The sequence below is a fragment of the Heterodontus francisci genome, chromosome 20, assembly GCF_036365525.1.
Source record: "Heterodontus francisci isolate sHetFra1 chromosome 20, sHetFra1.hap1, whole genome shotgun sequence".
In the NCBI taxonomy this organism is placed as follows: Eukaryota; Metazoa; Chordata; class Chondrichthyes; order Heterodontiformes; family Heterodontidae; genus Heterodontus; species Heterodontus francisci.
In genome coordinates, this window is record NC_090390.1 from 46,513,602 (window position 1) to 46,539,522 (window position 25,921).

The 25,921-nt window shown below is 43.6% G+C and overlaps 1 protein-coding gene across 1 annotated transcript in view; it reads right to left on the reverse strand.

The window, feature by feature from the left end:
- tcerg1l (transcription elongation regulator 1 like) overlaps nt 1-25,921 on the reverse strand; it is a 744,495-nt gene that overhangs the window by 179,165 nt on the left and 539,409 nt on the right. The window contains exons 10-11 of the mRNA XM_068053340.1: nt 6,855-6,921; nt 1,082-1,217 (exon numbers count right to left, since the gene is read on the reverse strand). Coding sequence (XP_067909441.1) covers nt 1,082-1,217; nt 6,855-6,921 — 203 coding nt within the window. The remainder of the gene's footprint in view (nt 1-1,081; nt 1,218-6,854; nt 6,922-25,921) is intronic.

Consider the following 25,921-nt stretch of genomic DNA (forward strand, 5'->3'; position numbering starts at 1 on the left):
GGAGTGGGGAGAAGGTAATTTTATCTGTGCGGGTGGGTGGGGAACGGGGTCAAAGTAACATCATTGGTGTAGGGGCTGGTGGGAAGGGTTATAATTTAAAGTTTATGCAGTTTTAGGGAAGGAAAGTCAGGTGGACAAGGTAAGTGTTTTTGGGGTTGCTGAGAGGGAAAATAATTAATTAAATTGTTATGGGGTGGGGGAGGGGCAGAAGAAATGTTTTTATTATTTTTATTACTTATGCTTTAAATATTTCAATTTACCAGTAAAGCTCAAAGCCCTTTAAAAATGGCATCAGCAGGCGCTAACGCATTGCCAGGGACAGACTGCCAGCCCTCTTCATGTGATCGGAGGGGGCGGCCTGCCCCAGCCATTTAAACGAGCCGCCGCACGGAAGATTGCGTCGACACTGCGACATGCCGTTTTCTTCGCCTGCCACCAATATCAGCAGTGGGCACAGAATATTCAGCCCAAATGGTGGTGATGGATTAGCTGGAGGGACTCATTACCCACAACTGCAAAACTATACAGGAAGTTTTCTGGATCATGCAGAATAGCCTGGGAAGTGTGGCAATCCAGGAGATGTCTCATCCGCAGCAGCAAGTTTACTGAGGAGATTCTGAGGGAAATTATGACTTTGTTAACCATCCCCTTAACTCTCCTCCTTCATCATTAGTAGCCAGATGCTGAAGAGTCCAATTCATGGGCAGGTGGCTGTCATAGATGCGCCCAAAATGATGCTGTATCCCACCTGACCCAAGCAGATGAGATGTCTTCCCGTTGATCCCACGAACCCCAGCAGGATCAGGTCCTGACGGCATGTTCAGGATCATAACCCTTGGAATTTTGAGGACATTATATCTGGAGCAGATTTAAATATGATGCATCTACTGTTAACTGTTCTTACCAACTCCTGGAGAACAGCATAATTTACATAAGCTACAGCTTTCCAGTTGGACAAAAGTTCTGTCTTTTGATTTGAGCTATCATGCAACATACTGAAACATAAACAGTTATTACTAAGTGAACAAATAAGTAAAATAAATTGCTGCAGATTAATTTTGTGTGCTGTACAAGTTCTTACCCCTCTCTCCAGAAGCATATCCCGGAAATGATTTATGCGTTCTTCTAAAGGGACACCTGTTCTGTGTGGAGTATTTTCCAAACTTTTTCCATCCATTTCTTCCTTTGCTGAATTAGCAATCTCCGGCTGTTCAGTTCTTTAAAAAACAAATTCCATAATATTGATTTGAATTAATGGTAAGAAACATATTTTCTGCTTCTAGACACAGTAAAAAATTGAAATGTTGCCAATTTCCATTTTCCACTAGATGCATTTGTACAGCAGTATTTCACTGGCCCAAGTGCCAGAATCCTGCCCAAATATAACTTGCTCAGTTCATGCTAAGGGATCACCTAGTCTGGGATATTCAGAAAAAAATATCATAAAGTCAAGCAGACCATGTTCAGGACAATGGCATAAGGACCTGCTTTGCAATAGCTAAGCAACAGATTGGAGCCCCTTTCACTGAATGTAATGCCTCTGAAATTAATAAAAACCTAATCCTCAATAAGTAAAACTTCTCAAGTGCAGGACAATTAAAAATGCAGACATCAGTTCCTTGTAGTACTATGTGAATATGCTAGGGTTGTCAACCCTCCCAGAATTAAAGATTAATTTCCAGGACAGTACTGCAAGAAACCCGGGAGAAACAAAAAAAATCACATTAAGCATTAAAAAATAGTGGTTCTTTTAAAATTTTCTTTGAACATCTTTGTATACTATTTATAAAAAATACCTGACATGGGTGAAAAGACTGCTTGAATTATTCTTGACTGTCAATCAGGTAATGAAACATCTATTCATTTTCCAATTGGTGTGATCAGTCAATGCAACATTTTCCAGCTTTTGCAGGTGAGACAAAAACTCCCTGGTTGTTTCCACTTCCCTCAGCTGTCAACTGGAAAACCTTTTTCCATAAAACAAGACCCTAACAGGTCTTAAAAAAAAACTGTCACTGTTAGCACACACTTTTATGAATGGACAGGAAATGTGGAATCGAGGTCATAATGGAGAAAACTGCCTTTACTGCCTGTTACCTGCTTTCCTGTTATTTTAACACACTTCTTGATGGGTGCAGCACTTTGTATAATTTGATAAAAAATATAACTATTAAGTTCCAAGATTAAATAAACTTACAGAAAATGAGTTATAATAAATTCTACATTAGATGTGAATTACCAGAACCAGGCCAGTGAACACCATAGTGGTATCATGCTCTGGCATGGTGTGTGTCTTTTTTAACATATATTCTGCATTAGCAAAATTACAGAATAAAGATCATGCCACCAGAGCTTTTTAAAATCAACAGCATCTTCATGCATTATTTATATTAGCATTATTTTTTTATTCAACATTTTGAAACTTCATTAGAATACTACAAACTTAATGGGAAAACAATCTTTTATTTATAATACAAAAACAAGAAATGCTGGATTCACTCAGCAGGTCTGGCAGCATCTGTGGAAAGAGAAGCAGAGTTAACGTTTCGGGTCAGTGACCCTTCTTCGGAACCTTCCGAAGAAGGGTCACTGACCCGAAACGTTAACTCTGCTTCTCTTTCCACAGATGCTGCCAGACCTGCTGAGTGAATCCAGCATTTCTTGTTTTTGTTTCAGATTTCCAGCATCCGCAGTATTTTGCTTTTATTTTATTTATAATAGTTGTCTATTATTGTAATTCATTTCAGGAAGCCCAACCATGATAATGCATGGAAGTGCCAAATCCTTTTCTTGATTTTAACGTTCAGAACCAAAAATACCCCAGTATGAACGTTAGGATAGTGATTAACCTTCACTTGATTCCTACATTCTTATGGCTGAGCATTAAATTGCTTGAGAGAGAAAATCCTGAAGACTTCATCCAATTCAAAGCTGAGGTGGACATATTCATGCATAAGCATGTGGTTAATCTGTGGATATTCCTGAAGAATGTGGGTATTGACAGACTAATCTGAGAGACTAATCTGACAGAAAAAAACTATATGGAGCCTGCAGCTCCCTGTATGATTAACACTGAGCTACATTTACATGAATCACTGTAAAAGTGAATTGTTATTAATATTTATCATAATATATATCGGCAATCCTGTGACTTTCTTAACACTTGACCATGTTAAGAAAACAAATGAGGATTTTTAATTCATCAGTTGGAAACCTACATTGAACTTTTAAAAAGGAGCTGGGATCCTACAGTTAACTTTTAAAAAGCTGGCAGCCAAGATGGCCACCACAATTTGCATTGAAATACCTCACATTCCAGGATATCAAATTGGAGACGCATGTCTAATGAGGCTGCATCCAGGGCAATGCCTCATGAATTTGGCATCAGCTAATCGTTTCACTTCTAATGGCAAAACATTCAAAGCCATCTTGGAACATTAACAGTGGAGTCATACCTCCAGGGGGTTAACACTGAAACAATCAGACTCAAGAGAGATTGAAAATACCGAGACTCGAATCTAATTAAATTGCAAATGAGGACACTGGACAATCATGTGACCACCTCCCCATCTGTGGAAAAACTAGCAGTCTTGCAAAAGGACAAGCTCCTGGGACTTTGAGGCAGACAAGCTTCGAGTGCTAACCAGACAAAACACTAGTGGGGGCTGTGCGTGTGCCTCTCTGTTTCTCTCCAAATAACATTGCAAGTTTGAAACCTGTCTGCGACTGTGGAACATTCAAGTCTATCATTGCTAAAGACAGAGACACCAGGGAAGAAAGCAACCTACAACTCTATCTCCAAGAAAAACCTGAACCAAGTAGTTACAAAGGGCACTTCTATCAGCCAGAGACTTCAAGATCATAACCTCAACCGGAAAACAACAGAATTACCAGACCCACATACTGTATATTATTTTTATTTGTTCTGGACTCTAATCCAACCAAACTATCCCTTAACACTCTGTAACCTGTTTGTGTATGTGATTCTCGTGTGTGTGTATGTGTGCATGTGTGTGTGAAAATGTAGTGTAGTTTTATTATTTTATTGAGATCAGGTTTAGTTTTTTTTACAAAATGACTCTTGACAATGCAGACCAGCGTCAATGTCATCAGAGTGCTCCCAGCTTCGCACATGCGCAGAACGGACCCTTGTTGTCAGTATGGTAATGCGCATGTGCAGCCTATGTCAGCACCCGACTTGCCAGAACTAATTTGCGCATGTGCGCAAAAACATCATTGCGTACTGCGATGTCTGCTCACTGCTCACTCCCTGCCTCGCCACTTCTCCTCCCTTACCCACTTGCTCGCCGCATCATCCCTCCACCTACCGTTGGGCCACTCGCTCCCTGCTTTGCCACTTCTCCCCCCTCACTGCTCGCTTCCCGCTTCACCCCTCCCCACCTACCTCTGGGCCACTCGCTCCCGGCCTGGCTGCTTCCTCCCCTCTGCTCTGTCTCTGCTTCCCCACTCCCTCCCACTTCTGCTCCCTGTTCCCTCCTGCTTCTGGTCCCTGTTCCCTCCCACTTCTGGTCCTCACTCCCTCCCGCGATTGCCTCCTTTCTTCTCCACGCGGGGGAAGCTGGGGACAGACAGAGTGAAAAGCTAGGCAGGGGAGGGAGACTGCGAGCAGGACAGAGTGGGGAGCAGAAGTGTGAGGGAGTGGGGAGCAGAGGCAGAGCAGAAGGGATGAAGCAGAAAGGCAGGGAGCGAGTGGCCAACAGATGGGAGTGTGAGAGGGTGAAGTAGGGAGAAGAGGCTGAGTGGGGAGAAGTGGCCAGGCCTGGAGCACTGTTTTAAAAGGAATAAACTCTGTTGTGGTCAAACAAGGAGAAGGACAAGAAGGGAGCCTTGTGACCCCCTCCTCACCTGATCGTAACAACTGCATCAAACGCCAAATTGGGCATGCTCAAGAAGCCCCCAGCACATTATTAGATCTATTTGTTGTCAAATTATATTTATTCATTTGTGATATTTTTCATTTTGTGAAATTTATCATTTACTAGCATCTACATTTTTCACAAAATGATGAACAATAGTAATACTTGCTTATACAAAAAAAGTACAAACTATGCCCTGATTTTATTTCCTTGAAATATAAATGTAGAAGTGTGTGGGTGCAAAGTACAAGTTAAGGAAACTTAGTTTATTTGCTAACATCATTGATGCATTTTACAACATCCAAAGCTGTTGCCTCTTTTTAATTGATCCATAAAGATGACATTGGATTGCTCTGGGGTCATCAAAAGAGAAACACATTTGCATGTGCCTCTTTGTTTTGGGGAGGCACAATTAATAAACGAAACTTTGGCCTGGATTTTGCAATTGTGATAACAGTGAAACTGTCAGCGTTCACCACCATTACAACTGTAAAGCTGACAGTAACCACTGATGTCCGCATATGCACAGTTAAACTTGGAAATCAGTGATACCCTGCTCTTAAACAGATTCTGCTGTTGAAGTCCTCGTAGACAGAAATCTTTAAATATCACTTAATTGACATGAACGCCCATTTTATGCTGTTAATATCACTGGAAAAGGCCTAAAAAAAAAGTTACGGCTTCCTTTGAGTTCAGTGGCGAGCACTTTCACTTCACTGATGACTGCAAAATCCTGGCCATGAGTCCGGTTTTAACAGAACCAAAAGGAAGCTTCTAAAGATAAAGCATAATGTTGACGCCAGTCATTATAAGCAATGTTTAATTATTATTCTCATCTTAGGAAAGGTGAAATGCATATTTGCATTCCATGAACTATATTCTGCTTTCTTGTCTGGGAGCATTCCCATTAGAACTGTTCTGAAAGAATTCTGCCACATTTAGGGTAGGATTTTACCGCAGGATTTGGGATGCTGACATCGGGACGAATTGGGGGTCCCAAGACTGCATTTGCCGGCAGTCGGACTGGCTCAACAATTTTACCGCAGGCAGCCACCTAATTGGCCACTTCCGGGGGCTCGCCGTGCAATTAAGGATGGCGCAACAAAATAGCCAGTTGCTGTGTTGGGACAATCTCTGATGCAGCCCCACCCCCGTGGAAATTTCCCAGCAGTGGGAGCTGGTGCAGAGTGGCTGCCAGCTGATCAGAGGCAGGCAGCCAACATAAATATATAAGAATCCCCTTTAGGGTCGATTCTTTGGGCCCACTGACATTGTGCCGGTGACGGAACAGCTCCCCCGCCGCTTAGGAAGGTTGCCAGCTTCATGGGGTCCATTGGAGCTGGAGGGTTCATGCCCCAAAGAGGGAGCAGCGGAGAGGAAATACTGCCCCCATGGCCCCAAAGGTCAATCGGAGGAGTCTGCCTGCTTGGCCCTTCAGATTTTTAATTTTTTTTTACTTTTCTCTCTGAGAGCGCCTCTATGCTGAGGTGCCCTTTCATTCCTTGACCTGCCTTAGCAGCGCCAGCCTCTCCTGGTGGGGCTGCCGAGGCTTCAGAGCTGTCGGCCCTCTTATTGAACTGGCAGCATCAGGAATTATTTTTGTTGATTCCCCGCCGCCCTCCCAACCCGCCACCCTGCGGCTGCAATCCTGCCCTTATGATCTGCTGTAAACTGCAGGCATCACATAACTAAAATAATTACTTGACTAAACAAAACACATATGTGTAAGCCATACTGTTAAGTGTTAATACCCTCAACCAGTGGTGAAGATATAAATGATTTTCGTCGTAGATCATATTTACTTAAAGTTCAAATGTAATTTTGTGAAACAACTAAGGACAAACTATTTTAGACTACAGCTTAATTTAGCAACATTAGATACTGTGCATTTACAAAGTATGCAGTAAAGTGTAGATAAAAGAAACATCAGATATGTAAAAAAAGTATCTATCAAAGTGAACAAAATAATTGACATACTTGTTTCTCTTTGTTTTCATAAGGTGTTCCTCATTTGCCTCCTCTTGATTAGAAGTTTCGCCTTTTGCTAATAAAGTAGAACAGTTTAAATTACACATTCTGATAATGCAAGAGTTTATTTTTAAATAGATGATTGTAATAGTTAATATATAGCTGTGGAAACTCATAATTATCCAAACATTTGAGATAATAATGTTTTACACATGGTAATCTGCTAAATAAAGAACTTGTAATTAGGCACAAAGCAGAGGGTGGTGGGGGTCTGGAACTCACTGCCTGAAAGGATAGTTGAGACAGAAACCCTCAACTCTTTCAAAAGCTGGATATGCATCTCAAGTGCCATAATCTGCAGGGCTACGGACCAAATGCTGGAAGGTGGGATTACAATAGGTGGATTGTTTTTCGGACAGCACAGACACGATGGGCTAAGTGGCCTCTTTCTGTGCCTTAAATGTTCTATGATTCTAAAACAGAATATTTCAAAAATAACCTCTTAAATATCTGAAATGAAAGTGTTTGATCCAGAATGCTTGCTACATTATGCAGACTCCTTTTAAACATCATGCGACCAAACTGGTTCAGAAGGGTGCAAGTGGGCCTCACCTTTTCCTGAGTTAAATCCATATTTCTATGCTCTTCACTAAATCAGAAATTGATTCCGTTCACTTCTGAGTGCTTTAATAAAGTCAGTATTTACTACACCGCATTGCACCCTATCCCATGAGCATATATGCCAATTATCAATGTTTCCTGCTGACAGATAGATGTAATATTTCTGCAGAGGGTTACCGTTCTCCAGCCATAACTTGGAGAGAAACCCTGGAGGACTGCAGTAAGCAACTGCTTCTCCGATCTTGGCATCAATCTTCTGCCAATGTTACATTGGAAGATCGGAAAAGCCCCATGGAAATTTCTGGGGTCAGTATGTCAGCGTTTGCTGACAAACATCAGCACGTACCAAGTCCATTACTACTACTACCCAGGTCTGGCTGCTAATTCATCTCCAGAACCACATCATCTATTTTGTACCTTTCATTTTCACATATCCCTTTTCAGGATTTTGTACGCTTAATTTTTTGCTCCTCTGATGCATGTGAAGGAATGTTGAGGGTATTTTGAGCTTGAGTGACAAATCCTATATAGCTTCTTCTTTGGTTGTTCTCGGGTTGTCAGTTTTTTTGGAGGCCATGTCAACTTTTTGAAGTTATTGGTTAACATTTGATAATTTTCTGGGTTAGCAAGCATATACAAGTGGATGATTCAAATAGTACATTTGCACTTTAACTTTCTTCCCACTTTGTGGGAAAAGCACATTCCTCCATGCCATGACCACTACTAGCAACACCTCGAGGGAGATGTCTGAAAACCTTGGCGAGGGCGGGGGGTGACCTTTCCTCTCCTTCCAGTCATCTCCAACATACATCACAAGGATAATTCAAGGTGAAAACAGAGTTGAAATTCAGCGAATTCAGAGGTGCATTCGCCATTTAAATAGGTTGCTTTGGGACACCTGCCACAAATAACTCAGAGAAAGCAGGCGGGGGTCCTGCTGCTGATACGATTGGCTGGCTAGCCTGCCAATCATACTATAAAAGTTCATGGTACTTAAAATCTGCAGGACCTCACGGTGATAACATCTTTCGGGCGTGCCACCCATATCAGCACCCGCCCCCATGCACTGATCCCTGTTCGTTCAAATCAACCCCATAAAGTGTGAACTTATTAATTGTGTTATGTTTAGCACATGCCTTCTTGAGTTTGCAATCCTGTTTGTTTTATTTGTCCTAGTTTTGCATGTAGTAGTTCTCATTAATAATTCCCTTCATCTTAAACAATATTTTCTCTTTCATCTTTTTTCTACTGAGAATAGATTTAACTTAATTAGCACTGTTTCATCAATGAGTGATCTGGAACCATCCATTTACATTTCTTTTGCTTTTGCAACTGCTGCATATACTAAGCCACTTTGGTCAATGCCTGACTAACTATTATACTTGGCTAAGTTCCTGATTTATCTAATTTACTTCTCTTGTTACATTTATCATTTTTAGTGTAATCCTGCAACATGTTTTATATAAAATGCCATTTGTGATCCTTCTGTCCATTTTTTAAGCGTTTTTTTAGATAACTCAGAGGTTTATCATATGCCTTTTGTTATGAAAGTGTTTCTATTTTAAAATATTTTTTTGAGGACTCATTGTTGAAGACTGTGGCGATGGATATATTCAGGACTGAAGTGATTCCATCGATGCTAGACTTTGTTTTTTTTTAAACATATCACTGGAAGGACTTGAGCTTTCTGCTTAAAAACAACATTTACTGGATGTCACATGTCTTAAGCTAAATAAACAACAGAAGCTTTGGTGACTAAGGGGAATTGTTTACAGAGAAGTGACATGTCAAGAGTTGGTTTCGTTTTGTAATTTTCTTTGAGCCAGTTGGGTTTGTAGCCAGCTGAGAAAAACACCCAGCTCATCTTTTCTCCACCTCTCTGAGTAACCTTGCAAAATCCAGCGTGTGATAACTGAAATGCCTGATGCTGCATTTCTCCTGGAAAGCCTGCTAGACTAATCCTTGACCTCGCCTGATGTGAACTGCTCCAGAAAGATCCCAGGGACAGGTGTCTATGCATATTTGGGATGCCGGAATAAATGGACAACTGATATCATTCCATATTTTCTTTTCCTTCAAGAATTAACAAGTAATTGGCCAAAGCATTTTTTGTGTGTTTTTGGAAAAAGATCTCTGCAGAGAAAACTTGTTTATTTTTTCTTTAACCCCTGTGTGTGCCTAATTTTAAAAGGGAACTTTCATACTTCAATCAGTGTATTAATGTTTTGCATCTTTACTGAATAAATCTTGTTTTACAATAAATTAATAATTTTGTTGTTTATTAAAGAAACCTGTTTGGTGAATTTTATTCTGAAATAAAAATAGAGTATATGATTGGCCATATCAGTAACTGGGTAAACATTTAAATATGTGCTGTGACCTGTGGAGAGGTGGAACTAGAGAAAGACAGTACACTCCTCCCATCTAGGTCATAACATAAGAGCTGGAGCTTGTCCAAGATAACCCAAACCCGATGATGTGCAATGTATCTGGGGTAATACTAATTGAAAAGGGGAAAGTAAAACACCAGGTTTCTTGTGCATTAGAGTAAAGTTTACACTACCGGAATGCCTTTGTCAGTTGCTAAGACATTTCTGGAGTGGGAGGACTTATCCCTGAGTGATTTGAAAAAAACTTAACCAAGGCTAGGCTAAAGGAATTGGCAGAAAAGTTGGAGTTAGAGTTAAAACCAGAGGCTAAGAAAGCAGACATAATTGAAATAATAGCACAGCATTTGAAATTAGAAGAAGGAAAAGGCAATCCAGATGATAATACTCTCTGACTGAGAGTACGACAGGTCAGGCTGTATCTCTGACTGTAGCTTAAGGACAAATGTAAAAACCGCTGTGAGTGCGGGAGACGTGAATAATATACCTGAGAGTTATAGGGAATTCTTGTCAAAAGGAAAAGTAACTCCTTATCCCTCAAGTGAGGCAGGTAAACCTATTGTTATGCTTAGGAATACAGGAGCCACCCAAACTCTTTTGACGGGGAAAGGCATAGATTTTCCAACAAATGCCAAGGTTTTAGGGAATGATATCGGTGGGGAGTATATACCTGTACCTTTGTATCAGATGCACCTGGAGTGTGACCTTATGTCTGGAACGGTAACTGTAGGAGTTGTCCATAGTTTGCCTTTGGACAGAGCTGATCTACTCCTGGGGAATGATTTGGCCAGAGCGAAGGTAGTCGTTGATCCAAGTAATCACATAAAGACCAAGTGAAATCAAAGAATCAGAGCAGTTGCAGAAAAGGTTCTCGGAATTTTTCCTTCATGTGTAGTGACCTGAGCAATGGCTAAACAAGTTCCATTGTCAAAGGTCAAATTGGCACCACAGACAGCGAGCTGAATATCTGAAACTTTCTTTGGGAATTTGGATAATCCAAAGGAAATGTTCAATAAGTCTTCTCTGATCAAGGCTCAGCAAGCTGATCCAGACTTAAGTAAAGTGGCACAATCGGCTCTAACTGAAGCTGAAGCAAAGGGAGTTCCGGAAGGCTACTGTATTAAAAATGGGATTCTGATGAGGAAGTGGAGACTTGACCTGTGGACGAAGAATGGATGGTAGTTCAACAGATAGTGCGACCGCAAAAGTATCGTCAGGAGATATTAAGCATAGCTCATGAAATTCCTATGGCAGGACATGTGGGGATCGGAAGACCCAAGGATGTGGTGCAGTTTTGTAAAACGTGCCATACATGCCAGATTGTGAGGAAACCGCAACCTGCCATAAAACCGCCACCTCTATTTCCCATACCAGTTTTTGGGGAACCATTTAGTAGGGTGTTGGTAGACTGTGTGGGACTTTACCAAAAACAAAAGCGAGGCATCAATATATACTCACTATTATGGATATGACTACTCGTTTCTCAGAGGCCATTCCCTTGAGAACAATTTCTGCTAAGGTAGTGGTAGAAAAGTTAACCCAGTTTTTCACTAGATATGGATTACTGATTGAGATCCAGTCGGATCAAGATCCCAATTTTATGTCTAAAGTTTTTCAGGAAGTTATGAGTAATTTGGGTATAACACAGTTAAAGTCCTCAGCATATCACCCAAAGACACAAGGGGCTTTAGAATGGTACTATCAGACCCTCAAAACGACGATCAGGACATACTGTCTTGAATATCCCTATGATTAGGATAAAGGGTTGGAATTTCTTTTGTTTGCCGATAGGGATTCACCTAATGATTCCACCAGTTTTAGTCCATTTGAATTAGTTTATGACATAAGATAAGAGGTCCTCTAAAACTAATGAAGGAAAAGTTTTTAGAACAGAGGGATGAATCTTCCGTGTTAGATTATGTATCTGTGTTCTGTGAACGGCTCACAAAAGCTTGCAAAGTGGCGCAGGAACACTTGAAAGCTTCCCAAACAACCATGAAGAAATGGGTAGACAAGCAAGCCAAGACCCGAACCTTTCAACCAGGGGATGAAATGTCCGTATTACTGCCTTTACAGGATGAACCGCTGAAAGCACGGTTCAGTGGGCCAGACAGAGTAGTCAAAAGGATTGGTAAAGTAAATTATTAGATTGACACCCCAGGTCGCCGGAAAAATAATCAGCTGTGTCACATCAATATGTTAAAACAATATTGAGAGGTGGATAAGCAAGGACAGATATGTCAGGTAGTAGGGACAATGAAGGATGAAAGGGAGAGTGAGGATGAGGCAGAAAGAGGCCTAGACAATTCTCAAAAAATGGTGGCCTGGATCTCACACAAGGCGGCTCCTTCGCATGCTTGTGTCGGACTGCCACCCCCAATGATGTGGAGGGGCGGGCTGTAAGACGCTGTGAACGGCGTTAGCTGACAAGTCAGCAGGTGCTGGCGCCATATTTAAATGGCAGTCAGCCCTGCATAAATCCTTATTCATGAATAAACGTTTTCTGCTGGAGTAGACCAGCAAGCAGTGAAGTTGAAGTGCCCAAGCTGCCAAACAACTACTTATGCAAGGCACCGAAGATGGCAGAGATGCAAGGATGGGTGGCCCCACAGTTCAGTGATGCCTCCCTACACACTCTTCTCCTGGCTGTAAGAGACAGGTGAGAGGTGCTATTGCCCAGCAATGGTAAGAGGCCCTCCTGCCTGACCAAGCAAGCCTGGACCCAGAATGCAGAGGGGGTAAGCTGCCATGAGTCATCTGACGAGACTGGATCTCGTGCCACAAGAGGATGAATGATCTCATGCGCTCAACAAAGGTAAGTGGCACTTAGTTCTACGGCTTCTTTTGACCTGGGTGTCCCCACACAGAGTGGCACCGCCATGTTAAAGACAGTGAGATCGGGTGGGGAGAATTGATGCCACATGAGTAGCTGCATGTGTGAAAGAACTCACCCTTGTTTGCACCTCAGAGCATAGCACCTACATGACAGGCTGAGTCCGTATTGCAGTCTGAACTTCTTCCAACTTTTGCTTTAGCGCCCCTGTTGTGACATGCATCATGTTATTGTTTGGCAATGTTCAATATCTGCATCCTTGCTCTTCCAGGCGAAAAGAGCCCCAAATGCGAGGGAGGCCTCCAGGACTGGCAGAGTCAGACATCAGACCACTATCATTGGCTAAGGAGGAGGCCCTCGAGTTAGATGGCAGCCAGGGAGGACGTACTGTTTCGGACGTGGAGCTTGGGGTCCCGGGTGAACATACAGCTCTTTGACAAACACACTGATTACTCAAAAAATTTCATTTTTGGACACAATGCTGTCATATTTGTGACATATACACCATTAAACCTAAATCTGTGCTCTTCACATTGTATTTTGCAGGGCGATGCTCAGAATTGGCATTGGAGGCCCAGGAGACTTCCAGCACCTTTGAGGAAGAGACAATCTCAGAGGACGCAGTGTCCCATGACACTCCTGCACCTTCCACCAGCGCAGAGACACTCACCTCGGTGGGAATAAATTTGGCTTTAGCGTTTGGATCACAAGCTGGTGAGAGCACCACACACGTGCCCAAACAGCTGGCTGAGGCTGAGAAAGGCAATGTCTCTGACAGTCGAAGGATTGTGGGTGGCCAGGCCCATGCTGAGCCCCAGGCTGATGATGGTCCTCTGGTGTCGACCGCACAGGGCATGCTGGAGTTGCAGAGAGAGATAAAGCAACATCTGGCGGAGATGCCACTGGCCATGCGTAGCTTTGAGCGGACAATGGCGGTGTCCATCCAGGCCATGACTGCTGCCATGTCACAGGCATATGAGTGCATGGCTTCCTCCTTGGAGAAGATGGTGACCCACAGGGAGAGCCATATTCCAATGATCTGCGCTGACCTGCAAACCCTTGCCTCGGTCATGAGCTGGACACAACAGTGGCTAGGCGAAAGAGGGACCAGGAGCCTGAAGAGTGTCTCTGCTACTGGTCCTTCTCAGGAGAGCAGTGAGGTTCCTACATGCCTTGAGAGGGAGGAGGCGAGCCAACACTCCATATCTGGGGGCTCCCTCAGGGTGATTCCAATGAGGACACTGGCTCCTCAGCCCCTCTGCCGGTGAGTCTAGTTCCAGCAGCCATGACATCTGAGAGCCCTACACTGGTGCAGGAGGCCCTCAGGCTGCCAGTGCCCTCTAGGCCTCGTGCACCCAAAGGACGACCACCCAAGTCATCCAAAGCCAAAGGGCGTCCTGATCAGCAGCCTGCGTCCAGTCAAGCTGCTAGCACAGAAGTAGCACCGCGAAGGAGCACCCGCAAACGTTTCAAAAAGACACCATGACACATATGGGCTTTCACAAGTGACAGTATTAATTCCTTCTCATTAAATGTGCTTTTCTAACATGTGTCTCCTTTTCACTGTGTGAATGACGCATGCCAGCATGTGCCAATTATGTGTCCTCCCATTACATCATTGGCCTGACAGAACTGCCAATATATGGAACAACATCATTGCCAAGCCAGTATGTGTGATGTGGCACTGCACGGATGCAGTTACACGAGCAATGGCTCAGTCATCTGCTGCCAGTAATGGTGGAGAAACATGGCACAGATGCAGAAGACTGCTGACCAGATGAAGCACGGTGATGTGTGACATGGGGAACATATTGTGCACTTCAGGGATTGTGGAAGCGCTCAGCAATAAGGCATTGTCGTGCATTCCTTGCTCGCTGTTCGCCATGTCTGCACTGCATCAATGCTGTCCGTCCTCCCGTGCGCGTATGCTGCTGCAACTTCTCTGTGTCCTCATTGTCTGAGGATGTCTCCTGCTCCCGTTTCTCATCATCCTGCAAGGCCACCCCCCTCTATATTGCAAAGTTGTGCAGAGCACAGCATACAGCAACGCTACGCTTAACCCTTTCTGGTGAGTTCTGTAGTGTCCCACCTGATCTATCCAGGCAGCGGAAGCACATCTTCAGCAGGCCTATGGCCTGCTCAATGATAGCTCATGTCGAGCCTTGGCAGGCATTGTATCTCTCCTCTGCATCGCTGGTGGGGTTTCTCACCTGTGTCAGGAGCCATGTCTGCAAGGGTAGCCCTTGTCCCCAAGAATCCACCCCTGGATCTGGGCTGGTGCAGTGAAGAGCAGTGGCACCTGAGAATGGTGCAGGATGAATGAGTCATGGCAGCTGCCTGGAAAGTGGGCGCACACTTGCATGAAGTGCTTCATGTGCTTACATACTATCTGCACGTTGAGGGAGTAGAAGCCCTTTCTATTGAGGTATGCAGCTGGTTGTCCGGCTGGAGCCTTGATGGCCACACATGTGCAGTCGATGACCCCTTGCACCTGTGGAATCCCGTGACGGCCCCAAATCCGAGGGCCCTCTGGTCCTGACTCTCAGGGTCCGTCCTGAAGCAAAAAAGTCACTGGCTGTCCTGTACAAGGCATTGGTGCCTCCCTGATACAGCGGTGCACTGCTGACTGTGAAACCCAACACAGGTCGCTGGTGGATCCCTGGAATGATGCGGAGGTGTAGAAGTTAAGAGCCGTTGTCATTTTCAGGGCCGCAGGCACAGGTTGTCCAGCAAAGCCCATCGGCTGCAGGTCATCATTCAGCAATGCACAGAGATCTGGACATCCACAGTCGTCGCTACACTGGCATTCTGATATTTGCAGGTATGTCATGCAGGGCCTGTAGACGCATTGTCTTCTCTGGCCTCGAATGCACCTTGCCGACTGCTGCTGCTCGCGTCCATGAGCTTCCATGTGGGCTGTGCCTGTCTCTTGGCTCCGAACAACCACCCACCCACCTCCCTTCATGAATACAGAGTTCAGACCCCCTTCATTACAGCCACCCACCCTTCATGAATGCAGAGGTCAGACCCACTTCATTACAGCCACCCACCCTTCATGAATGCAGAGGTCAGACCCACTTCATTACAGCCACCCACTCACCTCCCTTCATGAATGCAGAGTTCAGACACCTTTCATTGCCGCCATCCACCCATCTTCACAGGCTCTGAGGACTGACGCCTCAGTGCTGCCAGCTTTTCATGGACGTGTAATTGAAGGCATGTGTGTGCCGCACGTCTGGATGAAGATTGTGACTTGCTGGCTGAATCGCAGTGGCATGCATATTAATGCATGGTAAGTGGCAATTTAAATATTCAAATCTGGTCCCGTCACCAAGCAATGGGGGGCCGCCACGGAGCCTCACCGCTGCTGGGAGAATCGGGCCGGACCCTCCTGATGTCGAAGTCAGTGGTGGGCCTCTTCCAGAGCCATCTTCAGGCCACCCCTGCCATGGATCATGACGTCAAGGCCTTCTTAAAATCCAGCCTTGTGCTTTCATATTTAAATGCAGAACAACGAGAAGACCTAACAAGGCTACTCACATTTAAAGGAGTCTGTAGGGATAAACCAGGATGTATTACCTTAGCCACACATGATGCGGATGTAGGAGAATCCTTTCCTATAAAAGAGCATCCTTATCGCTTAAGTCCAGAGAAACAGGCCCAGGTGAAAGCAGAAATTCAATACATGTTGGAAAACCACCTAATTGAACGCAGTCAAAGCAGCTGGATTCCCCCAGTCATGTTAGTACCTAAACCTGACAGTTCAACTAGATTTTTTATAGACTAAGAAAGATTAATGAAGTAACAAAGGCAGACTGCTACCCAATTCCTCGTTTGGAAGACTGTATTGACAGAGTTGGCAGTGCCACATTTCTTACCAAAATAGATTTGTTAAAGGGATACTGGCAGGTTCCTTTAACACCCCAGGCTCAAGAAATATCGGCCTTTGTCACACCAGACAGTCTTTTCCAATGGCAAGTGATGCCACCCTGGCTAAAAAATGCCCAAGTGACTTTTCAGAGACTAATGAACAAGTGATAGCCAGGGTTCCTAACTATGTGGTTTACCTTGATGATGTGCTGGTATACAGTGACACTTGGAAGGACCAGTTGGAACAACTAAAAGGTCTGTTTACAAAATTATCCTATTATTTGCACAAGTTATTATCCAATTTACTACTTCCTCCTTCAGTCCAAGAATTTTAACTCAAGCCATAACCTCTTGACAGGCACCTTATCAAGTGTTTTCTGAAAGTTTGGTTTGTAGCATCCACCACATAATCCTTTCCTAGCAATGTGATTACCCCTGCAAAAGAACTAAAATAAATTTAGTAGTTTGACCAAAGTGAAACTGGACTGATTTCTTTTATTCAAATGAAATGCTCTTGATCTGCTTTCTGTATAATAGACTCAATTGTTTTCCGACCATGGGTGTTAAACTAATGGGTTTAAAATTAGTCAGTGTCATGATTCAGGCCTTTTTTAACAGAAAGCAAAAGAAATTTGCTATTTTACAGTCATTTGATACTACCTAATTTTTAATGACTTATGAAAATTTCAGCCTTAATTCTTCCAACTTGTCACCTTCCTTAGTTTTTGTGGGCACTCTTGGATTCAATCTATTTGGTTTGGGTGTCTGATGAATATTCAATGCCTCAAGTTTTTCAATCATCATTTAACTACCAATCTCTATTTGGTTCATGAAGCCAAAAAGAATTTCTCATTCATTCATCTTCCATTCACAGGAAAGGTTTAATTCACAATGGGTTTTGGACAAACGAGGATCAAACCATCATAAATTTGAGACCAGCAATTTTAACTCCTGAGTCTCATTCACATTGCACCAGCCAATTGTCTGCCTGTCTTGAGCAAGGAAAGATCGGGCAGCCCAGAGGCAGTCATGTAACTCATGGGGAGTGGGGAGAAGGATTTCAGCAAGGTTTCACGGGCGGGAACGAGGGGAGACTAGGACAGAAGAGGCCCAGATTTTCCTTGCAGGAGCAGGCAAAGCACTTCAGAAACTTCATATATGTCTGATGCTCTCCTAATATATTTCTGTTCATGACAGGACCCCTGAGATCAACATCTGTTTGCTCTGCAGCCAGGGGCTGGCATGTCTTATGCCTTCACTTAATATCTGCAGGCACCACTTCCACATCTGCATCCTCTAGCTGCCTTATGCTTTGACTCTCCTCAAGCCATTTTTAAAGGGCTTTGAGTCCTACCGTTGAATTCAAAAATTTAAAGGGGCATTGAATACAAAAAAATTAAAAACATTTATTTTGCCACTCCCCTATCTCCCAATAACCATAGTATTAATTACTTGTCCTCGCCTCCCCCAAAACACTTACCTTGCCCACATGACCTTCCCCCCCAAAAGTGCATAAACTTCAAACTATAATCCTTCCCACCATCCCCTACACCAATGATATTACTTTGACCCCGCTCCCCCGCGACCCCCCGGCACTGAGAAACATACCTCCTCCCCCCCAACACCCCTGACCATAACCCCCGATATCCGGGGGACTGTAAAATTCAGCCCATAGTGTTAATTGGCTGCTGCAGTCTCCAGATCTTTTATCACAATTAGTCAGACTACTATGGATGTTCACCAAAGCTACTAAGTATCATCACCTCATTCCATGACAATATGAAAGGCACAATTCAGCATAGCAGTGCCTCATCAGATCCCTTTCCTATCCTGAGTGGTGTGAAACAGGGCTGTGTTCTCGCACCTACACTATTTGAGATCTTCTTCTCCCTGCTGCTCTCACATGCGTTCAAGTTTTCAGAAGAAGGAATTTTCCTCCACACAAGATCAGATGGCAGGTTGTTCCACCTTGACCGTCTTAGAGCGAAGACCAAAGAACGGAAAGACCTCATTAGGGAACCCCTCTTTGCTGACGATGCTGCATTAACATCCCACATAGAAGAGTGTCTGCAGAGACTCATCGACAAGATTGCGGCTGCCTGCAATGAATTTGGCCTAACCATCAGCCTCAAGAAAATGAACATCATGGGACAGGACGTCAGAAATGTTCCATCCATCAATATCTGCGACCACGCTCTGGAAGTGGTTCAAGAGTTCACCTACCTAGGCTCAGCTATCACCAGTAACCTGTCTCTCGAAGCAGAAATCAACAAGCGCATGGGAAAGGAGTCCGCTGCTATGTCCAGATTGGCCAAGAGGGTGTGGGAAAATGGCGCACTGACACGGAACACAAAAGTCCGAGTGTTTCAAGCCTGTGTCCTCAGTACCTTGCTCTACGGCAGCGATGCCTGGACAACGTATGTCAGCCAAGAGCAACGTCTCAACTCATTCCATCTTCGCTGCCTCCAGAGAATCCTTGGCATCAGGTGGCAGGACTGTATCTCCAGCGCAGAAGTCCTCAAGGTGGCTAACATCCCCAGCATATACACCCTACTGAGCCAGTGGCGCTTGAGATGGCTTGGCCATGTGAGCCATGGAAGATGGCAGGATCCCCAAGGACGCATTGTACAGCGAGCTCGTCACTGGTATCAGACTCACCAGCCGTCCATGTCTCCGCTTTAAAGACATCTGCAAACGCGACATGAAGTCCTGTGACATTGACCAGAAGTCGAGGGAGTCAGTTGCCAGTGATCGCCAGAGCTGGCGGACTGCCATAAAGGCGGGGCTAAAGACTGGCGAGTGAAGAGACTTAGTAGTTGGCAGGAAAAAAGACAAAAGTGCAAGGAGAGAGCCAACTTTTTAACAGCCCCGACAATTAATTTTATCTGCAGCGCCTGTGGAAGAGTCTGTCACTCTAGAATTGGCCTTTATAGCCACTTCAGGCCCTGCTCCACAAACCGCTGACCTCCTCTAGGCGCTTACCCATTGTCTCTTGAGACAAGGAGGCCAAATAAAGAAAGGTTTAGAATTAATGGAATGAATGATTGTAATGATTATAAAGGAGAAAGGATCTAGGATAATAAAAACAAGAAATGCTGGAACCACTCAGCAGGTCTGACAGCATCTGTGAAAAGAGAAACAGAGTTAACGTTTCGGGTCAGTGACCCTTCTTCGGAACTAGGATCTAGGATGTTAGACTTCAAATGGGAGACATGTGATATGCATACTGGCAAGGGACTGTTTCTAGGGCAAGGTACTTGGTGCAATGTAATAACTTCAAACAATACTTGACTATTGTTCCAGCGAATATTCAATGGCTTCTCTGTCATTCAGTTACCTGCCTTGCTACAAATCTGTAAACAAACTTACCGAGGTTATTAAACTTTTTCCGATACTGCAAGGGGATCACCAGGCTTTTGGCAGTCCTAGTCAGAGCCACTTCCTTCAAAATGACCCATGCTGATGCAATGGTGGCCTCTTCTCTGCTACTCCAAATATTGAATGCCTGCTTTATCTAATTTGGGCTATCCGCATGTCTACATTGGCCTCTGAGAAGTCAGATGATTCGATGCTTGCCTGTTCTTTTCTTTATCACTAGTCTTTCAGTCCCTCTTCTAAGAATCTACATAGCCCTGCGATTGCATGGAATTGTCTAAATACAGAAATTGCATGCTTGATCCACCCCATTGCTGATTTTTCTGAGCTCCCCAGATGTACCTGCCTACTGCTGGCAAGATGCCCACATTTGACCCACCAGCATTATTTAAATCAGATGACTCCTGGATTTCTAATTTTGAGGGCATAAGTCCCACTCACCACACTTACACTGCCAGGACCCAGGAATTTCCATGCTTATTGGAAATTCTTTTGGTGTAAAAGTAATATAGTTCTAGCAGAGAAGACTATAGTTTGTAATGTAAATCAGATACACCATAGCTGCATTCATTTTAAAAGACACATTCAATTCTGGTGAAAGGTCACCGACCTGAAACGTTAACTCTGATTCTCTCTCCACAGATGCTGTCTGACCTGCTCAGATTTCCAGCATCTGCAGCATTTTGCTTTTATTCAATTCTGGTATATTTGGTTACTGGCAGAAAACGTACCTCTCCCAAAGTATGCAAATGACAGGATAATGAGGCAAAAGCTGCTGCTCCAGAATGTCATCCTTCATATCAAAATTGTACCTGATTTACGTTCAGCTTGTGGAAAAGGTGGGTTGAAGCATGACTCATCAAACCAGGAAGTGTTTGAGCTTCCAGGTTTTGAATGTCCATGAACTTTGTCTGAAATATCAGCTTTGATTGAAGCAATTTGAAAAAATCTCAACAGTGGAATTAAGAAAAGCTTTTGAAAGCTTTCAACAGTTCCTGTCAAGGAAAACAAACACAAAATGCTGGAAATACTCAGCAGATCTGGCAGCAGCTCTGGAGAGAGAAACAGAGTTAACATTTCAGGTCAGTGACCTTTTATCAGAACTGGCAAAGTTTAGAAATGTAATAGGTTTTAAGCAAATAAAGCAAGGGTGGGGAAAAAGATAACAAAAGGGAAGGTGTTGATAGGACAGAGGGTCACAGAGAATAACTGACGAGAAGGTCATGGAGCAAAGGTGAAGGGTGTGTTAATAGTGTGCTGAAAGACAAAGCGTTAGTGCAGAGAGGTTATTAAAGGACAGAATAATGAACAGCCTTAGCCAAAAGTACAAACATGAAAAAAAAACAGTGGGCAGGCACATGGTAAAAAAAATGAATGATGAAACAAACTAAAATAAAATTAAAAAAAAATAAAACTACAAATAAAAAAGAGGGGTGGGGGGGCAGTCATGCTCTACAATTATTGAACTCAATGTTCAGTCTGGTAGGCCGTAGCGTGTCTAATCGGTAAATGAGATGCTGTTCCTCAAGCTTGCATTGATGTTCATTGGAACACTGCAGCAAGCCCAGGACAGAGATGTGGGCATGAGAGTGGGGGGGGGGGGGGGGGGGAAGTGTTGAAATTGCAAGCGACAGGAAGCTCGGGTCATGTTTTCAGACTGAGAGAAGAAAATTTCAAGGAAACATTTTGCTTCCCACTCTTTCGTCATGAGTCCTTAGCATAGGGTTCATTATGTGTATTATCCTTTTAAAAAGAATTGTTGTTGAGATTTGGGAGATGTCTTAATTGTCTATCTTTAATTATCCTAAGAAGGTAGTTGTTGGCCTCCTCATGTAGTACTGTACCCCTTATGGTGATGGTTTGCCCATGCTGGTGTTCCCATTTATGTCCTTACAACAGTGGCAGAACAGGAGCAGGAAGAAAAGGAAACGTCAGAGGTATGCAAGATAAGGCTATGCCAAAGAAGAAGAGGAGGTACCCTACAGACTATGCCATTCTCTGCATGATGTTTTGAAAAAGGTTTGCTTAAGGAGGTAATCAAAGAATTCTGTCTCCTGTTGCAACTTGACCTCCAAACAGCTTCTTAAATACAAAATAACTAAGAACAGTCAATGCTTCATACCAGCTCTGTGCCTGTCTCTGCTGCCTGTCTGTCCTGTTGTTAAACCGATCCTGAGAGAATACTGGAGAACCAGGGACACGATTGGTACTAGGTTGCATTGCGGTATCATGAGCCTCTTGCAACTGGTGACCCTCATCTCAGGACTTCTGAATACTAGAAAGACTCACCACTGCAGTTGTACGGGCAGCTTGATCCTGTGTCCTAACACTTACATGAGCAGCCATCCAGGGGAGCTGAACGGTCACATGAGTTGTCATCAGGAAAGAACCACATGGCAAGTGGGTTTTAAGTGCGCCACTGTGCTGAGTCCTGGACCTGAGTGCCCACTGATCAGAAGGAGGGTAGACCTGACATTATCAGCTAGGCCCTTCAGATCCTTGTTCTTCCTATCATTCTTTCCAAATGATCCCCCAAGGCCTGAATGTCAGTGGTCAAAAAACTCACATTGAATATACTAACTAATCTGGAGTTCTCTTTGTCAGGGGAGATGGGTGTAGATGTTCATAGTGTCATCTCCCGCTTCAGGTAGCGCTGCATTATGTCAACTCCTTCTTGGATAATGATGGCATTGAACTTGAGGTCACGGCTATCATCTGTGTCAGGTCTGTCAGATCCTACTTTCACCTTTTATTCCTCTGGCACCACAAGCATAATGAATGAAGGAATGCCACAAATATAAAGTTACTGCAAAAGTAGTGTCAGGGAGAACAGGTAACTAATTGTGATTGTTCTGGTGAGGTCATTAGGCTGCACTACAAAGAAGTCTTGGGGTTCAAGAAAGTGGCAATCACCTCCTTCCACATTCTAGGTGGGTCGCCAGAACCTGACCACTAATTGAGATCTCTCCTACCCTGTATCTCGTTTAGGAAGTCATGCAAATCCAGTTAACATAAGAACATAAGAAATAGGAGCAGGAGTAAGCATTCAGCCCCTCGAGCCTGCTCCACCATTCAATAACATCATGGCTGATCTGTTTGTGGCCTTAACTCCATTTTCCTGCCTACCACCCATAACCCTTTACTCCCTTATCGATCAAAAATCTGTCTAGCTCAGCCATGAATATGTTCAAATGACCCAGTCTCCACTGCTCACTATGGTAGAGAATTCCAAAGATTAATGACCCTCTGAGAGAAGAGATTCCTCCGAAGTTTGCTGCACACTTCCCTGGTCTTATGAACCAGGTTGTCTTTTTTCTCGAGTGCTGCTACTGTCCCTTTAACAAGCAGCAGGCTCATTATCTGGCTGCTGCACCAGGTATCTGCCCCTTCATCAGGTAATTTCTAACTACATCACCAGCAGCATTTTCCAAGTAAAGTAGCAGGCTGTCACTTACTGGTGGGATTCCACTGGGAGCCCATCCTGCATACCTAATACCCTGACCGAGGTAGATGTGTTGGGGATATGACAGTGTTGAGGCAGCAAGTACCACCCGAAACCTGTTGGGGTGAGAAGAGGAGAATCCAGGGCTATGCTTCGGGAAAAAAAATCGTAGCTGATTCACTTTCCAGAGATCATATTCAAGAAAAAGATCCATCAGATATGACAATGAGGTATAAATCTATTTTGAAGCTAAGCAAGCCTCTAACTGGGCAAGAAGTTAAATGTACAAGAGAGGGAGCATCTGTCAGCAGAAAATTTTTAATGACTATTCGGTATAATAGAGATAGGTAGCTTAAGTATATTCATATGTGTCCCTGAAAAACTGACAGCATGATAAACTTTACAAAGAGAACTTTCAGTAATGAATGTCTTGTTACTGTGCCAGAAAATGGAAAGGAGGGAGGAACTCAAGAAAATTACAATCACCAGGGAAGTGCTACTGAACAAATTGTTGGAGCTGCAGGCTGACAAGTCTCTGGGTCCTCATGGACTTCATGCCAGGGTGTTAAAAGAAGTGGCTAGTGAGATAGTTGATGCGTTAGTTTTAATTTTCCAAAATTCCCTAGATTCAGGGAAAGTTCCATTAGATTGGAAAATAGCCAGTGTCACTCCTTTATTCAAAAAGGGAGGGAGAGAGAAAGCAGGAAACTACAGGCCAGTTAGCTTAACAGCTGTCTTAGGGAAAATGTTCGAAGCTTTTATTAAAGACGTTATAGCAGGGCATTTAGAAAAATTTAAGGTAATCAGGCAGAGACAACATAGTTTTGTGAAAGGGAAATGATGTTGAACCAATTTATTGGAGTTGTTTGAGGGAGTTACATGTGTTGTGGATAAAGGGAAGCCAGTGGATGTATTGTACTTAGATTTCCAGAAGGAATTTGATAAGGTGCCATATCAAAGGTTATTGTAGAAAATAAAAGCTCATGGTGAAGGGGGTAACATATTGGCATGGATAGAAGATTGTCTAGCTAACAGGAAACAGAGAGTAGGCATAAATGGGTCATTTTCTGGCAAGATGTAACAAGTGATGTGTCACAGGGATCTGTGCTGGGGCCTCAACTTTTAACAATTTATATAAATGACTTAGATGAAGGGACTGAAGGTATGGTTGCTAAATTTGCTGATGACACAAAGATAAGCAGAAAGGTAACTTGTGAAGAGGACATAAGGGGGCTACAAAGGGATATAGATAGGTTAGGTGAGTGGGCAAAGACCTGGCAAATGGAGTATAATGTGGGAAAGTGGGAAATTGGCCACTTTGGCAGGAAGAATAAAAAAGCATATTATCTAAATGGTGAGAGATTGCAGAGCTCTGAGATGCAGAGGGATCGGAGTGTCCTAGTGTATGAATCACAAAAGGTTAGTATGCAGGTACAGCATGTAATTAGGAAAGCTAATAAAATGTTATCGTTTATCACGAGGGGAATTGAATACAAAAGTAGGGAGGTTATGCTTCAGCCATACAGGGCATTGGTAAGACCACATCTGGAGTACTGTGCACAGGACTGGTCTCCTTATTTCAGGAAGAATGTAAATGCGTTGGAGGCAGTACAGAGGTTTACTAGACTAATACCTGGAATGGGCGGGCTGCCTTACGAGGAAAGATTGGACAGGCTAGGCTTGTATCCACTGGAATTTAGAAGAGTAAGAAGCGACTTGATTGAAACATATAAGAACCTGAGAGATCTTGACAGGGTGGGTGTGGAAAGGATGTTTTCCCTTGTGGGAGAATCTAAAACTAGGGGTCACTGTTTAAAAATAAGGGGTCACCCATTTAAGACAGAGATGAGGAGAAATGTTTTCTCTCAGAGGGTCGTGAGTCTTTGGAATTCTCTTCCTCAAAAGGCGGTGGAAGCAGAGTCTTTGAATATTTTTAAGGCAGAGGCAGCTAAATTCTTGATAAGCAAGGGGGTGGAAGGTTATCGGGGGTAGGTGGAAATGTGGAGTAATCAGTTCAGCCATGAACATTTTGAATGGGGGAGCAGGCTCAAAGGGCCGAGTGGCCTACTCCTGCTCCTAATTCATATGTTCTTATGTTCATATGTATGTTTGTATGTAGAACAGGGTCATTAACTCTGTCACAATGAGGAGCAAGATTTGTGACAGCACCCATCAAGTGTTGATGAAATGTTAGGAATGGGCAATCCTAGTTCTGTGGTGACCAAGTATCAGCTAGAGTATCAGAGCAAAAGTCTTTGATGACCACATTATTAAACAAGTGACCTTAGCAGAGAACTGCAGTGTGAGCTCAGGGGACAGAAGTACCTGAACAATTATTCCAGACTTCTTGAACTGGTTCATCTGTCAGATCTAACAAGCCACCTTGTTACTGAAAAGTATAAGAATATTTTCATTCTTTTGGGGTATCCCTGAGGAACTTGTCATGGATAACAGACACAGTTAATGGCTTCAGAGTTTCAGACATTCACAGCTCAGCATGATTTTATGTATCTCACTACCAGTCCTCATTACATGCAAGTTAGATGGG